The 14,888-nt window shown below is 46.5% G+C and overlaps 1 protein-coding gene across 5 annotated transcripts in view; it reads left to right on the top strand.

The window, feature by feature from the left end:
• Positions 1-8,482, top strand: part of ACOX1 (acyl-CoA oxidase 1) — a 32,786-nt gene extending 24,304 nt beyond the window's left edge. For all 5 annotated transcript variants that reach the window (XM_050919323.1, XM_050919319.1, XM_050919322.1 and 2 more), the window contains 7 exons: positions 792-954; positions 1,768-1,958; positions 2,253-2,432; positions 3,188-3,293; positions 3,404-3,547; positions 4,443-4,649; positions 5,405-8,482. In XM_050919323.1, the coding sequence (XP_050775280.1) occupies positions 792-954; positions 1,768-1,958; positions 2,253-2,432; positions 3,188-3,293; positions 3,404-3,547; positions 4,443-4,649; positions 5,405-5,455 (1,042 nt within the window). In that variant the 3' untranslated portion in view covers positions 5,456-8,482. The remainder of the gene's footprint in view (positions 1-791; positions 955-1,767; positions 1,959-2,252; positions 2,433-3,187; positions 3,294-3,403; positions 3,548-4,442; positions 4,650-5,404) is intronic.
• Positions 8,483-14,888: the final 6,406 nt, after the last annotated feature.

The raw sequence follows: 14,888 nt of genomic DNA on the forward strand, positions 1-14,888 counted from the left end.
CCCACAACAAGTAGTCTGGATGCTCTGGAATGGTGCATTTCTCTGCCTTGGTGGCTCCCAGAGATTGGGAGGCAGTCCTCCAGGAAGGTGGAATTGACACAAGTATTCCAGGCAAGCAGCCAGAGAACTGTCACGTTGATTTTCTAATGAAAAAACTTCCGCCAGCTCCACTCCTAGCCCTGCAGTCACCTCCTCCACCTGCCAGCACTCCTGCAGTTATACCCTCAAGTATCCTCACCCAAGTTGTGTGCAGATCCAAGACCCACTTGGTGTGGGAGCCTCCCTGCCAGACAACCCCCTTATCCCACCCTGACATACTTTCTAGCTCCCAAACCTGTTTTATCTTCTTTTTTTCTCCTGTGTCTTTGCATACATCAGTGAAACCCTACCCTAAACATTCCCACTGGACGCAATAACCTTACTGGACTCTAACAGATCCCTAAGGGCTTATCTACAAACATCACGCATTAGTCTGCACCCAAGAGGTATAAATTCTAGTGCACGTTAGCATGTTGCGCACTTACTGGCCTGTGTAAACCCCGCTGGTATGCACTAAAAATGACCTAGTGCATGTTAATGAATTGAGACTATATGAACACACACTTGGGCACTTTTAGTGCGTGCCAGTAAGGTCCGTGTGGGCCAATTAGTGTCTGACGTGCTAGTGTGCACTAGAATTTACAGTCGTCATTATGGACTCAAGCATCACGTAGGTAAGCTCTTACTGTTGTACAGGATGTCTGCAGAAATTTGGCAGCAGCCACAGTAGTGACTCTCATGTTTTGCTATAGAGACCCAGAGCCTCAGATCTTGGACTATCAGACCCAACAATACAAACTCTTTCCTCTCCTGGCAACTGCATATGCCTTTCACTTTGTTGGAGCTTACATGAAAATGACCTATCACCGCATCACTGGTGACATCAATGAGGGGGACCTGAGTGAGCTGCCAGAGGTAATTGTCCTGTCTGAAAACTGGAGGGTGATTCTAATACTTTATGTAAAAGCTGCTGTGGCCTGTGAGCTAATGGTCCCCACTCCTCCTGGGCAAGCAATAGAGGCTTGAGATTCAAATCCAGAGGTTCTAGAATGAATCCCTGCTGATAACTCACCCAGAGGCATCATTCCATTTGACTCTATATATTGCACTGCACATTTTAAAAATGTGAGAGTTAGTGACTCACTCAAGATCACCCAGAATGTGGTTTTGCTGAGCTGGGCATGGAACCCAGCAGTCTTGACTTCAAGTCCTCTATTGTCACCACTGGACCATGCTTCCAATGAACCAGGGCAGCACTGCTGTTATCAAAGATATTGGCAGAGCTAAGAACTTTGTGAGAATGGGGTTGCAAGATGCAATAACTTCCAGATAATGGCTAGTGGATGGCTGAAGAAATAAGGTGAAATTACAATATGCAGTGGAAAGCCATCTTAATCTTGTAGACTAGACAATGTATTGGATTATACACCGTAAAGAATGATATGGTATAGGTAGAGAGAAATGGGCTGGATGACCTAATATGTATTTTTCTAGCACTAACTTCTGATGATGTAATTGGGGTCAACAAAAGGTAAAGATTGAATAACACTACGATGCGCAGCAGGTAGATGGTGCTGATTGTACACTATATTTATTCTGTTGGCTGCCACGGAAGCCCACTGTGCTTGTGAGCTAATAGTGGACATGCAAACTGGGTGGGCACCTGTGGTAAAGCAGCAAGCTAATGCAATAGATGTGGCAGCTACTAGTTCTGCTTTTCTCCATTAGCTCCACGCGTTGAGTGCAGGACTAAAGGCATTCACTTCATGGACAGCCAACGCTGGCATCGAAGAATGTCGAATGGCATGTGGTGGGCATGGCTACTCTCGTTGCAGTGGCCTTCCTGATATCTATGTCACTTTCACCCCATCCTGCACCTACGAGGGAGAAAACACTGTCATGATGTTGCAGACTGCTAGGTGAGGTGACTTCTTTCAAGAGATCTCCCTACTTAGTCGTTGTCCATGTGCCTGGAGAGATGGTCAGAAGGGCACACAGATCACCTGTCTACTTCATCTAACTTGCAGTCTTCCTTCTCTTGGATCTGTATATTTCTGTCCCCTTATCTGGCTTCTGCTATAACTGCAAGTATATGCAACTCCTAGGTATTGGCTAGTAGTTCTACAGACTGTGCCCGAAAGTTAATCTGTCTACTCTGTATCCAAATGAATGGAGCAATGCAATCTTTTTATTTTTTTTTTTTTTCCATTCAGGTTCCTGATCAAAAGTTACACTCAGGTTTGTTCCGGTCAGCTGGTTAGTGGCATGGTGTCCTACCTTAATGACCTCTCAGGGCAACACATCCAGCCACAGCAGGTGGCTGCTAGGCCTACAACAGTGCACATCAATGATCCAGCCAGTTTGGTGGAGGCGTATAAACTGCGGGCGTCAAGGTAAGTTCACACTTAATGCACAGAACTGTGCATTAATAAAATGCTGTAGAATGCGTATGTTGGTGAGAAATGTGATGGAGCTAAGCTATGCCGTTAATGCAGCAGCATGCAACATATGGTCTGCAGACCACATCTGTCCAAGTGAAATATCTTTCAGTCTTCAAGAAATGATGCTTTTTGATAGGTGTAACCCAATCCCAGATACTTAGTTTCAAAAAACTCTTGACCATCTAAATTCAACACAACCTAAGCACTTCAGCTCCCTGGACAACTGGTTAAAAGTTTCTTCGGTGTAAATTCAAACATGCAGATGCAAAAATTAATCAAACTGCAGTTACCTTACTGGACAGATTAGAATAATGGTGATTGCAGACCTGGTGGGGAGGAAAGTCATTAATAGAAAGCCCTACACCTGGGGAGAGGAAAAATAAATAGCACAGGTACTAAATGGGGACATAAGGCTGCTTGAGTATTTCTATCTCGTTCAAATTAGTTTATTTTTATCCTGTTTCCTTAAAGCTGTCCTAATACTACTCTGATGTAGCCAGGCCATCCTAGTCACACCAGTGAACATGCAGGTTCTGGAACAGAAAATGTTGGGATGGGGTGAGAATTGAGCTCCTTAGTGCCTAATGCATCAGCAAGACATAAGCCAGTTTCTATGAAATTTCTGTAGTTGGTATTGTTGGTATGAGGCCACTTTGCAGACTGTTTCTCTCTTCACCCACCATCCCCACACACCTTGTGTGAAACAGGTTTGTTGAAGTGGCAGCAAAGAATTTGCAAGCTGAGCTGAACCGCAGGAAGAGCCAGGAGGATGCCTGGAACCGAACCTCTGTTGACCTGGTGCGAGCATCTGAGGTCAGTAATGTCACTAATAAGCATATTTTGGAAGCATCTCAACTCTAAATTCTCCTGTCTTCTGCTTCTGACCTTGAATTCCTTACTGTTTTTATATACTACTTTTGCAGGCACACTGTCACTATGTGGTGGTGAAGCTTTTCACAACACAGCTCTCAGAAATTAATGATGCAGCTGTCCATGCTGTGATGAACAATCTGTGTCTCCTGTATGCACTCTATGGAATCAGTAAGCACACAGGGGATTTCCTGCAGGTCAGTATCACAGTTTAGTATCCCAGATCTCAGGGGCCACAGTGCTCTGGTCTGAAGTTACCGTGAAATGGAAGACCACTGCAGTTGCTTGGAGTGTTCAGGCTTGTGAGCTCCAGGGTTAAACCTGGCATAAGGCAGAGCTATTTCAGAGGGGGCTCTGGAATTAGCTTCCTCTGGCAGCCCTCCAAAGGCAGAGTTGGTTGGCCATTAAGATATGGTTGATGGTTCATCTCTTTAGACTGGCTTCTTGTTTTCCGGGTCAGTGACTGGTAGGTTACGTAGTATCAAGCAGGGAGATGATAATAGATGGCTATCATGCACATGTAGTGATGCCAGTAATTGTATACACACCCCAGCGTGGGCAGTACCCTTTTGTAAATAAGCACAGAAGAAAAGGGCTTGGTCTTCAAAACCTTTCACCTCCATCAGTCTCCTGTCAGAGTATCCAAGTGGTCTGATCCAAGCTACTTCTCTTTACCTTAACTCCAATGGTGCTGGAGCATACTTGTACAAACAGTGGGGTTTTGTAAGTTCATACTGACATAAGTATGGTGTCTCATTGCCGCCTCTTCCATTTACCAAACAGAGTTATGAAAACAGGAAGGATTTAATATAATGCAAGTGCTAAGAGAACTTCTGATTTTGGGAGTTAATATATAGGCACTTTCATTCTTTGGAGTCCCCTCACTAAGAGGAAATAGGCTGAAGGGATAGTCGTCTTCCGCCTGTCTAGAAGACCAATGCAATTACTTAGCATTTTACTGTCTCTAATATTTGACACAATGACCTTCCCTGTAGTGCATAGTTGACCTGCAGTCTAGTCTCTCTCAGAACCATGCAAGTTTGAGCGTGTAATTAGATTATGTTCTGATAAGTCTCTTGGCTTTTGTCCCAGGCGGGCATTTTGACAGATGCACAGGTTACTCAGGTGTACCAGCGTGTGAAGGAGCTCCTGGCTGCAATCCGTCCCAATGCTGTAGCACTAGTTGATGCCTTTGATTTTCATGATAATTGCCTTGCATCTGTGCTTGGCCGGTATGATGGCAACATCTATGAGAATATGTTTGAATGGGCAAAGAAATCCCCACTAAACAAAACAGAGGTAAGGAGGTACCCTTATTTCTCCCTCCTAGTCCCTACTCTACTTGTCATGGAGCCAAATGATTCAGCCCAAAGCAACTGCAGCTACAAAAGCCCTGCTGGAAGATTCTGCGAAAAACAAATGCCATTACGAAGTGTGACTATTTTTAATGAGGAAAGAAACTGACAATTGCCCTCTAGGTTTTTGAGAATATCTGCTGAATTTCTGAATCTGTTTGTAGCTGCTGTAGTCAAAAACCAGAGACCTATATGGTAATGAGCCATGGACAGTTCTCCATCTTGGAAAACAGGATAGAATACAGTACCCTGCCAATATACTGAAGCTTTCCACTTGACTTGTTTAGGTCCATCGTAGATTAGGTATCTCGAACCTGAGACTAAGCCAGACCTCTTGTAAACACTGCTAGGAATCCCAGCAGGGTCAATCAGCCCTTTGTTCTCTCAAGGTCAACTGGGAACAGGCAGTTTCCTGTGGGGGTTTAATGTTTTTTAAACAGACTTGTCCACTCTCCATAGACATTAAAGATTCCATGGCCCTTCTTGTGTGGAATAGTTGGGGGAGGCAGTTTGTTCCAGTGTTCTGGCCGGATTTCCCCCTTTTTGATTGCTACTTGCATACTGTAGAAGTGGCTGTTTCACTGGTTCTCTATTTGTATAGACATACATACCCTGCAGGATCAAAAGTGTGTGTGTTTAAAAATAAAAACATCATAAGAAAGTATTTTGATCTAATTTCCCTTTTTTCCCCTCCTACAGGTTCATGAGGCTTTCCATAAGCATCTGAAGCCAACGCAAGCCAAGCTGTGAAAATGTGTCTTTAAAAACACACTATTGTCCAGCTCTAGAAAATGGATGTCATTGCTTTCCTTCAGGCACCTGAATCAAACCTTTGAAATCTCAGTAACTGTAGGACAGTAAATAATTTGTAGCCTCTCTTTCCATTTTTATATATTGACAGGGTGGGGGAAATTAGAGAGATTGTGTAAGAAGTGGATGTGGTTTTTTTAAAGTGCAATTATAATCCTTGAGAAATGATCCTTTTAAGCATTAGAGAAAGTTGTACAGATTCATACAAGCCTTCCATTTGTGAAGCTGCTAACTGCAGAGGTCACTCATCTGGAAAGCATAGCAGGATTTTACTACTAAGTAGTTAACTGCATTCAGGCAATAGCTGCTGACGAACAGCTGCGTCTTGTTAAAAACCACACTTTTAACTCAGCCAGCACCCTTCTGCCACCATGGTGCACCCCGATATACACACACAGCTGCTGACTGAATAATCCTGCTTCTTGCTGTGCACAGTGATGCTTACTTGAACTGGTCAGAATCCAAGGGTTTACCCAGGGAGTTGGGTCTTAATCAAAGCTCTGTGATATTCTCCATTTTAATCCATCTCTCTCCCAGTTAATTACTCCTGTCTCCCTGGGCACAGCACTGTCCTTCCAGCAGGGGTGCTTGAACCACCTCCTCTGCAGCAGGACCTTCCAGATGCACTTAGAAATTATATCCCCTTTTTTTTTTCCTCTGGAGCTCATCCTCAATCAAATCAGCCAGTGAGCTTTCTCCATGGTATTCATTCCATCCTTTCTTTGACCTGCAAAACACCCCCTTTACACCTCCATATCCCATGTCCATCACTGGCACCCTCCCCTCTTTGAGGCTCTCAACTAACAGCAGCTTTGGAGAGAAAACTGTGGCACTATTCTGTCTCCTGTTCCCCCACCAAGGCACATTTCAGCCAGCAGCAAGTTAATGAGAGTTCTACCATCTTTTTAATCTTTAGCGTTTCCGTAGTACTTCACATCTGCAAAGCACTTTACAAATACTAATATATAGGTACGCTGGCAAAAGCCACATTTGCTGGTGGGAAATTGGAAACGTGACCAATTGTGCAACTAGTGCTTGCTAGTATTTGATAGCAAAAGTTGGTTGGTTTGGGGTCTTTTAGTCCCATTGGTCTTGCTCTGTGATGTACTGTATCCAAACGTGTTGCATGGAAACTCTCAACAGTCTGTCCTGGTGCAATGGTTCTCAAACTTATTTGATCAGGCCTCTCCTCCTTTGTGTCTGTAGTTGTTTATGCACCCCGGGGTATAAACCACCACCCAGCTCTGAAGGCAGAGCAGCAACTGCTGGCTGGGCACCCAGCTCTGAAGGCAGTGTCATGCCAGCAGCAGCACTGAAGTAAGGATTGCAATGCCCCATTACCACCCTTATTCCTTCTGTGCTGCTGATTCCACCCCAGGGCTGACAGACAGAGCCCTGCCACCTGTAGGTGAGGGATTGAGAAAGTGGGGGAAGGAAAGCCTGAGCCAATGTGGTGAGGCTCCAGCTGTCCCCTTTATTCCTGCCTCTTGTGTGTGCACAGCCCTTCTGAATGAGCCCCAGCCACTCAGGGCTAACAGCCAGAGCTCTTTTAAAAATCAAAACCCTCAACACATTCCTGCACCTCCCTTGGGAAGCCCGCCCCGTAGTTTGAGAACTGCTGTCCCAGTGGAACATCTGCCGTCTTTTCCACGTTAACTTCCAATGAGCTTTCTCTGAAATGTTTTTAAATGTTCCTTTTAGTACTGAATTGAGACTTACACAATTGCATTCTGTATTAACAGATTAAAGACTTCGCTTTTAACCAATCCTCTGTGAAATCATAGTCATGAAAACCAGAAAATGGTTTCTTAAGTTTGTCCTCTTACAGAAATCCTTTTTCCAAAACAAGTGATGTTTAAAGAGCTCCCTTCGTGATAAACTGTAATCCTGTGGTCCAGAGATGAGACTAAACCTCTGGAGAAGCTGGGTCTCAACTGTTTTGGCACCCTGTTGTGAAAGACTCTAGCTTTGGACAACATTTCCACAGAGTCATTTTTGCACTAATCTCTTCAACTAGAAAGGGCAGCCCAGTGTATTAAACCTGGACTGAAATACATTTGACCTGGAAGGTTCAGCAGCAAAAAGTTTTGATTTTTTTTTTTTAAATTATGTATCTTCTGTGCTGTTCAGTATAAGAAGTGTGCCCTTGCCTTCCACTTAATTCAGTGGAACACTGTTGACAAGGGGCATTGGAGAATCAGCAGGGGAAGGGTTAAAGACTGATAAATTGAACATCAGTAGCAGAATATATGTACAGACTTAATAAACTACAGAAACTCATTTTCAAACAAAACAGTTGCAAATTCTTTCATTTTCTAACTCTTGTGCATGTGTCTGCACTGATTCTTCTAACACATTGGATGGAGTAGAATAGTCTATTAAATTGATAAGATTGGAGCCAAACTGGGCTCTTCTTGGTGGGGACAGGTTCTAGAGCTGCTACCAATCAGCAGTGTAAAAAATCAGATGGCTTTATCTTTCAGCCCAACTTTGTTACTAAACTTCACAAAACAGTCTGTCAGATAATTTGTTTTCAATTAACTTATTTTTAATGTTACCTTCTACTTTGATTCTCGGAGCACTCTAGAACAGTAAACACAATATAGCATAGTACTAATGATAGAATAAAGGTAGCTAGAAACTTTATTGAGCAGAAGCCTTTTTTTTTTTTTTAATTGCCAACACAAATATCAGCTCAAAATAAATAGGGCAAAACTATCAGTTATTAGCAAATGGTGTCTGCTTTGTTTATTTCTAATGAGCTACAACAATTTTAATGATTCACCCAATCTTTTCTGAACTGATTGCTAGTTAATCCTCTTAAAAACTAAATGTTACCACTTGGCAGAAATGATAAATTGTAATATTGATAATGGCTGAAGCATGTCAATGTATAGCTTGTTACGGTGCTCTACCATGTTAACTCATTGCTTTTGCACAACAAAATTAAATCAATTGTTTCCTGAAGTGTAATAGAACCTGTTTAGCTTAAGGAAGTGACTGCTAGGGCCTGGTCTACTCTAGAAAATCAGATCTGTTTAACTATGTTGATTGGGGGTGTGAAAAATCTGCACCCCTGAGCAGAGCTGGTAAGCCGAAATCCGTCCCTGTGTAGATAGCACTAGGTTGACAGAAGAATTCTACTGTCAATGTAGCTACCATCTTTCATGGAGGTGGATTTATCTAGGCTGCTGGAAGAACCTCTTCTGTCAGCTAAGGTGGCATCTATGCTGAAGCACTACAGCACACAGCTGTGCCAGTGTAGTGTTTTTAAATGTAGACAAGCGCGAAGTCAAATAATTACATCGCTTGTCAAAATATATATGCTTCTCACAATCATGCAATTTATAGGCTACTGAATTGGGTTTCACTGAACACAAGATCTCCAATATTTTGGTATTTTAATTAGGGGATGCTTCTTGGCAAAAACTGAAATTCTTCCAAGGAAAGCATCTGCACCACTCTCCAGACATTTTAAATGACTGGAAAAGGATTAGAAAAACATAATGAAGGGAACAATTTTGTACTTGCCTCAGGAGCTGGACTAGATAGGAAAGACATTAGCGCTCTCTTAATTTCTGTTCAGTGCTACTTTGAAGGTAATCTTGTGTTCATGTGAGCTCTGTCATGCTTGTTAAAATGCTGCTTCCAGCAGTTTCAATCAAGTTTGGTGCAGAGATAGGTGGCCTGAACTACTTTTGGCAAACTATATTTCTTGCCCCTTAGATTTGATCAGTTACTCCCAACCTGCCTGATATGAAATTTCTATTGGAGTGATTGTTTAAGAAATGGATATTTGTTTCCTATAAACAGTGCAACATTTAATATAAATGTTGCACAGTTTACAAGAAACCTACATTTGCCATTTGTTTTCTATGGTTTCTTGGTAAAGATTTCCCCTATCTGCCATGCTCAGTTCAAGTTGTTATTTTGCTACATTTGCTAAAGAAGTACACAGGACGTATCTTAGGACAAATATACACTTCAGCACTTTGGCTCATGTAGGGCTGCTTCAAGTTGACAAAGCCGCAGATCTACACACGTGTTTGTATTGCTTCACAAGTGTTCTTTTGTGTTCATGGGCTGGACAAGTCTAACTGCTCCAGTCAGCACTGGTTTAGTCTAAACTGTCGGTACAGTAGATGGGCAGTATGCGTTTTGCTGCCACCCTATGTCAAAGGGTCCTACTCCTGTACTCAAATAAAGGCCTTGCTTACACTTCCATAACACTCTGCACTAGTTATATTTGCAACTTATATTCACTGCATGAGGCATTCTGTGGGATAACTTTAAGACACTTCCCAGTAATCCTTTATGCTTCAAGATAGTTATGTCCAAAATTGACTGAAGAGTTACAATAAAGATTTCACAAAACTGGGTGACTGGGCAACAAAATGGCAGATTGCACTTCACAACATTAATTTAAAGTAATGCACATTGGACAAAATCCTAACTGTTCAAACAAAATGATCGGGACTAAATTAGCTGTTACTGCTCAGGAAAGAGATCTTGGAGTCATCATAGATAGTTCCCTGAAAACAGCATTTGTGACTGCCATTGCACATTGATCAGGTGAAATTAATAGCAAGTTTCAAATAAAAGGAAGTACTTCACACAATGCACAGTCAATCTGGAACTCCATGCCATGGGATGTTGTGAAGGCTAAAAGTATAATTGGGTTAAACAAAGAATTAGATAAGTTCATGGAGGATAGGTCCATCAATGACTATTAGTCAAGATGGTCAGGGATGCAGCCCCATGCTCCAGAAGCTGGGACAGGCCAACAAGGGATGGAGCACTTAAATTGCCATGTTCTAGTCATTCCCTTAGGAGCATCTGACACTGGCCACCATCTGAGGCAGGATACTGGTCTAGGTGGACCATTGATCTGACCCAGTGTGGCTATGTTCAATTAATATACTTTCTCCCTAGCAACTGCTCACTGTGTTCTTAAGTAAGCTTCCCCTTTTCTACTTACTGGAGATTAGAGGAGGGCATCTATTAAGGAGTTAATCTAGCTGCTTTTGGCCTAAAGCAGACACCAAATCTCTCCCTGGGCATCTGCATTGATGAACTCCATCACGCAGCTTAGTGTATACCCAGAGTTCTTAAATATGTATCCTCATCATCCATCTAGGCAGCCTGTGTATCTAGAAAGTGGGCTTTGGGCTCTACCAGTGCTTGCATCACCGTGGAGTAGTGTCCTTTTCAGCTGCCATGCTGACATTTGCCTGTGTGCACAGAGTGGATGTAGGTACCAGCTACAGCCTAGCACTTAGAGAAATCCAATGTCTGAAACTCTTCAATCTCAGAGACTTTTTCCATATTGATTACACACCTCTGCAAGACTCTATGTATTGCTATACACAACTTCCTCATCCCCTAGTTTCTCTCATTGAGCTGTACCCATGTGGGTTTACCAGTGTCCGCAGTGAGCAGAACTTTTATAGTAAAACCATGGGCAGCTTTCCCTAATTATCTCCTTCCTCATTCATAGGTTCTGTAGCCATGTCTCCAGTACCACCCTATTTCACTAGTGACTGTATGTGGGCCTCCCTTAACTCAAAGTTCCACAGCCAGCAGATACCTAATCAGTTCTGACAAATCCCTCCCCTATTTGGGCCTGTCCTGCCATTTGAGCAAGCCACTTGCAAATACCATTTCCCCAACCCTGGCTCAGTGAGCACTTAGCCCCTGGGAACCTGCAACCTTCTTTCTCACTCTGCTCCCAGCTCCATTCTAGTCCACTACCTGGTCATCACCATCACTCCCCATGCTTCTTTCCCTTCTACTCTGGAGATGCTCTTCAGCCACCTGGTCTTATTCTCCCCCTGCAAGCCTGACCTGCTTCCTCTTTCCCTGCCCCCTTTGACATTCCTTTTCCACTGGTGACCTCTGTTCCTTGAGGTTAACTCCAGTTTCTTTGTCTGCTCCCAGCTTACAGGCCCCTGGCAGTCATGAAGCCATAGCTTCTCTGGCTGCAGCTATGGGGTCAATTACCAGAGGCCAGCCTTAGACACCTACAGCTACTAGTAGGGTTCCCAGGTGTGTGGTTTTTGACTGGAATGCCCAGTCAAAAAGGGACCCTGGCAGCTCCGGTCAGCACTGCCAACCAGGCCACTAAAGTCTGGTTGATGGTGCTCTGGGTCTAAGGCAGGCTAGTCCCTACCTATTCTGGCACCATGTTGCACCCCAGAAGAGGCCAACAGGTCTGGTTTGGGGGGGGGGGGGCTCCAGTGCTGCCTCCAGCCTGAGCCCTGGCTCTGCACTCCCATTGGCCAGGAACTGCAGCCAGTGGGAGCTGGGGCAGGGTCAGTGCGTGCAGGTGAGAGCAGTACACAGAGCCTCCTGCCTAGGATCCAGACCTACTGGCCACTTCTGGGGTGCAGTGTAGTGCCAGGACAAGCAGGGACCCTGCCTTAGCCCCACTGCTCGGGAGCTGCCCGAGATAAACCCGTGCTCCAACCCGAGCCCCTGCCCCAGTCCTGAGCTTGCCCCCCAAAATCCAAAGCCCCCTCCTGTATCCCAAACTCCTCATCCCTGGCCCCACCCCAGAGCCTGCAACCCCAGCTGGAGCTCTCACACCCCTGCACCCCACTCCCCCAGCCCAGAAGCCCCTCCCACACCCTGAACCCCTCAGCCCCGGTTCCATCCTAGAGCCTGCAACCACTGCCCAGAGCCTGTACCCTCTTCTGCACTCCAACCTCCTGCCTCAACCCCCCCTCCCGCACTCTGAATCTGTCTGTTCTACACTCAAGCCTGGAGCCCCTTTCTGCACCCAAAACCCCTCATCCCCAGACCCACCCCAGAGCACACACCCCCAGCCTGGAGTCCCTCCTACACCCCAACCCCCTGCCTCAACATGTAGCCTCTTCCCACATTCTGAATCCCTTGGCCCCGCTCCCCAGCATAGAGCCCCTTCCTGCACCCCAAACCCTCATCCCCAGCCCCACCCCAGAACCCACACCCCAACTTCCTGCCCCAGCCCAGAGACCCCTCCCACACCCTGAACCCCCTCCTGTTTCTGGCCCCACCCCAGAGCACACCCACCCCAGTTGAGGCTTCACCTCCTCCTGCACCCCAACCCCCTTCCCCAGCCCATGAAAGTGAGGGAGGGAGGGAGGGGAGAGAGTGAGCCACCAAGGGAGGGGGAATGTATTGAGTGGGGTGTGGGGCCTTGGGAACGGGGCGAAGCCAGGGCTAGGGTGTTTGGTTTTGTGCAATTAGAAAGCTGGCAACCCCCAACTAGCCCTAGGACTGGAGGCAATTCCCAGCCTGAGCACGTTTGAACCTTCCAGTCCTAGGGTCTCAGAGAATCTACTACTACAGAGAATTCTTTCCTGGGTGCTGGCTGGTGAGTCTTGCCCATATGCTCAGGGTTTAACTGTTCGCCATATTTGGGGTCCGGAAAGAATTTTCCTCGGGGGCAGATTGGCAGAGACCTTGGAGGTTTTTCGCTTCCTCTGCAGCATGGGGCACGGGTAACTTGCTGGTGGATTCTCTGCAGCTTGAGGTCTTCAAACCACAATTTGAGGACTTCAATAACTCAGACTTAGTTTAGGGGTTTGTTATAGAAGTGGATGGGTGAGATTGTGTGGCCTATATTGTGCAGGAGGTCAGACTAGATGAGCATAATGGTCCCCTCTGACCTTAAAGTCTATGAGCCTCCCAATGCTCAGCGCTGGCCCTAGGCAGCCGGAGATGCTGCAGTTAGGTGCTTCTCTCTTCCAGGCCATGGGTTTAAGTACCTGAGTGGCCCACCCCCTGCAGCAGGGACCCCCGACTAGCACTTATTTGCGCAGAAGGTGCAGCCTGGATAATTTCAGAGGCTGTTCAGCAGCTCCCCGCGACTGGGGAGGAGAATCGCATCAGCCCCGGCAGCTTCTCCCGTCCCTCCCTCTCCCTTTCCCGTTGATAGCTACCGAGGGAATGCTGGGAGATGTAGTTCCTTTCCTGCTCCAGAGCCGGCTCTGCAAGCAAGGCACTGGCTAAGGAACTACAACTCCCGAGGTTCCTTGGGATCTCGGCTCCTGGAGTCCCGGGCAGGATGCCTGCGGCCCAGGGTGAGAGCTGGAGCGTTGCTGTTTGTCTCGTGGGGGAGGGGGATACATTGTATCATGCCCGGGGAGAGGGGGTGGCGGTCTGCCCGCCCCCGGGGGGGTGTTCTCTGGCGCTGGAGGCTGGGCGCTATGGTAACCAGGGTCCTCCCCCGCCGCCCTGCGGGCGTTATCCGGGGCGGGCCGGTGCCGGTGCCGGGCCATGCAGCCTGAGCCGCGGGGGAGAGCCCCCCTGCTAGCCAGGGGCAGGGCTCTAACGCCAGCAGCTCAGCTGCTTGGGGGCGTCACCTTCGGTACCAGCCCCTGGCTAGTGGGTCGGTGTCTGAGCCCCTTGAAACCCTCCAGCCCTTCCTGCTGCTGGAAGGGGCTTTTCCCTCTGGTCCCCTCCTCCCACCTGCTGCTCTTCCCTCTCCACCCGCCTCCCTTCCAATGCTGCTGCTCAGAGCGTTCCCCAGGAGCAGCAGGGTGAGTGACACCCATGCCAATGGCCTCAGTTTCATTGCTGCCCAGGGGGTTCTGAAAAGCCCTGGTGGAAATGGAGGCGACTGGAACATGGACGGCCCTGAGCAGTAGCCGGGGCAATGGACCCGTCTGTTTGCAGACTCAGGAAGAGATCACTGATCCGAGGGCTAGAAACACTCCTGAAAGTTTGCACAAGCTGCTAAACCAGATTCCTCTATTCACCAGAGAAAGTTGCTGCTTGCCACTGGCAAGTGGACAGTGGGTTTTAACTCCTGTAGGAGGCACTTGCCTCCAGTTGGGATGGCAGCGATAATGACTCAAATGAAGTGTGATCTAACTGTTGTCTGCGGGGCCTGTGTTTACTAAAGAGGACATAGGTCACAGACAAGACCAAGGCCCAGCATTCAGGGTGCCACCCTGAGCCAAGCTGTATGTGGACATATCAGGTCCCAGCATGCAGTGCTACATCTTGATCCAAGCGGTAGATGCATGTTGTGCTTGAGAACTTGAAGCCTTCACCCCTACTTCAGGGTTACTTGAATCAAGATGGAGCTGAGCAGGGCCTGCTGTTGCTGCAGGCTGTATTCTGTGTGATAAAGGGCTGCTTGGCTCCAGGAGCATCACATGCTGGGACCTGCAGTCTTTTCAGTCCACATCTGTGTATTACTAGACTGATCAGATCAAGAAGCAGCATTGCATGCTGGGATCTGGAGTGTGTGGGCTCTACCTCTTTAAATCAAATCAAATCAAAGATGATTATAATCTGCTCCATTTTATACAAATTGAATGTGACTTTCCCAATCCTGGCAAGGTGCCCATGGGGTTCACAGCTGAGAGAAGTTTAGGTATGTCTA

The sequence above is a fragment of the Gopherus flavomarginatus genome, chromosome 12 (assembly GCF_025201925.1).
Source record: "Gopherus flavomarginatus isolate rGopFla2 chromosome 12, rGopFla2.mat.asm, whole genome shotgun sequence".
Classification (NCBI taxonomy): domain Eukaryota; kingdom Metazoa; phylum Chordata; order Testudines; family Testudinidae; genus Gopherus; species Gopherus flavomarginatus.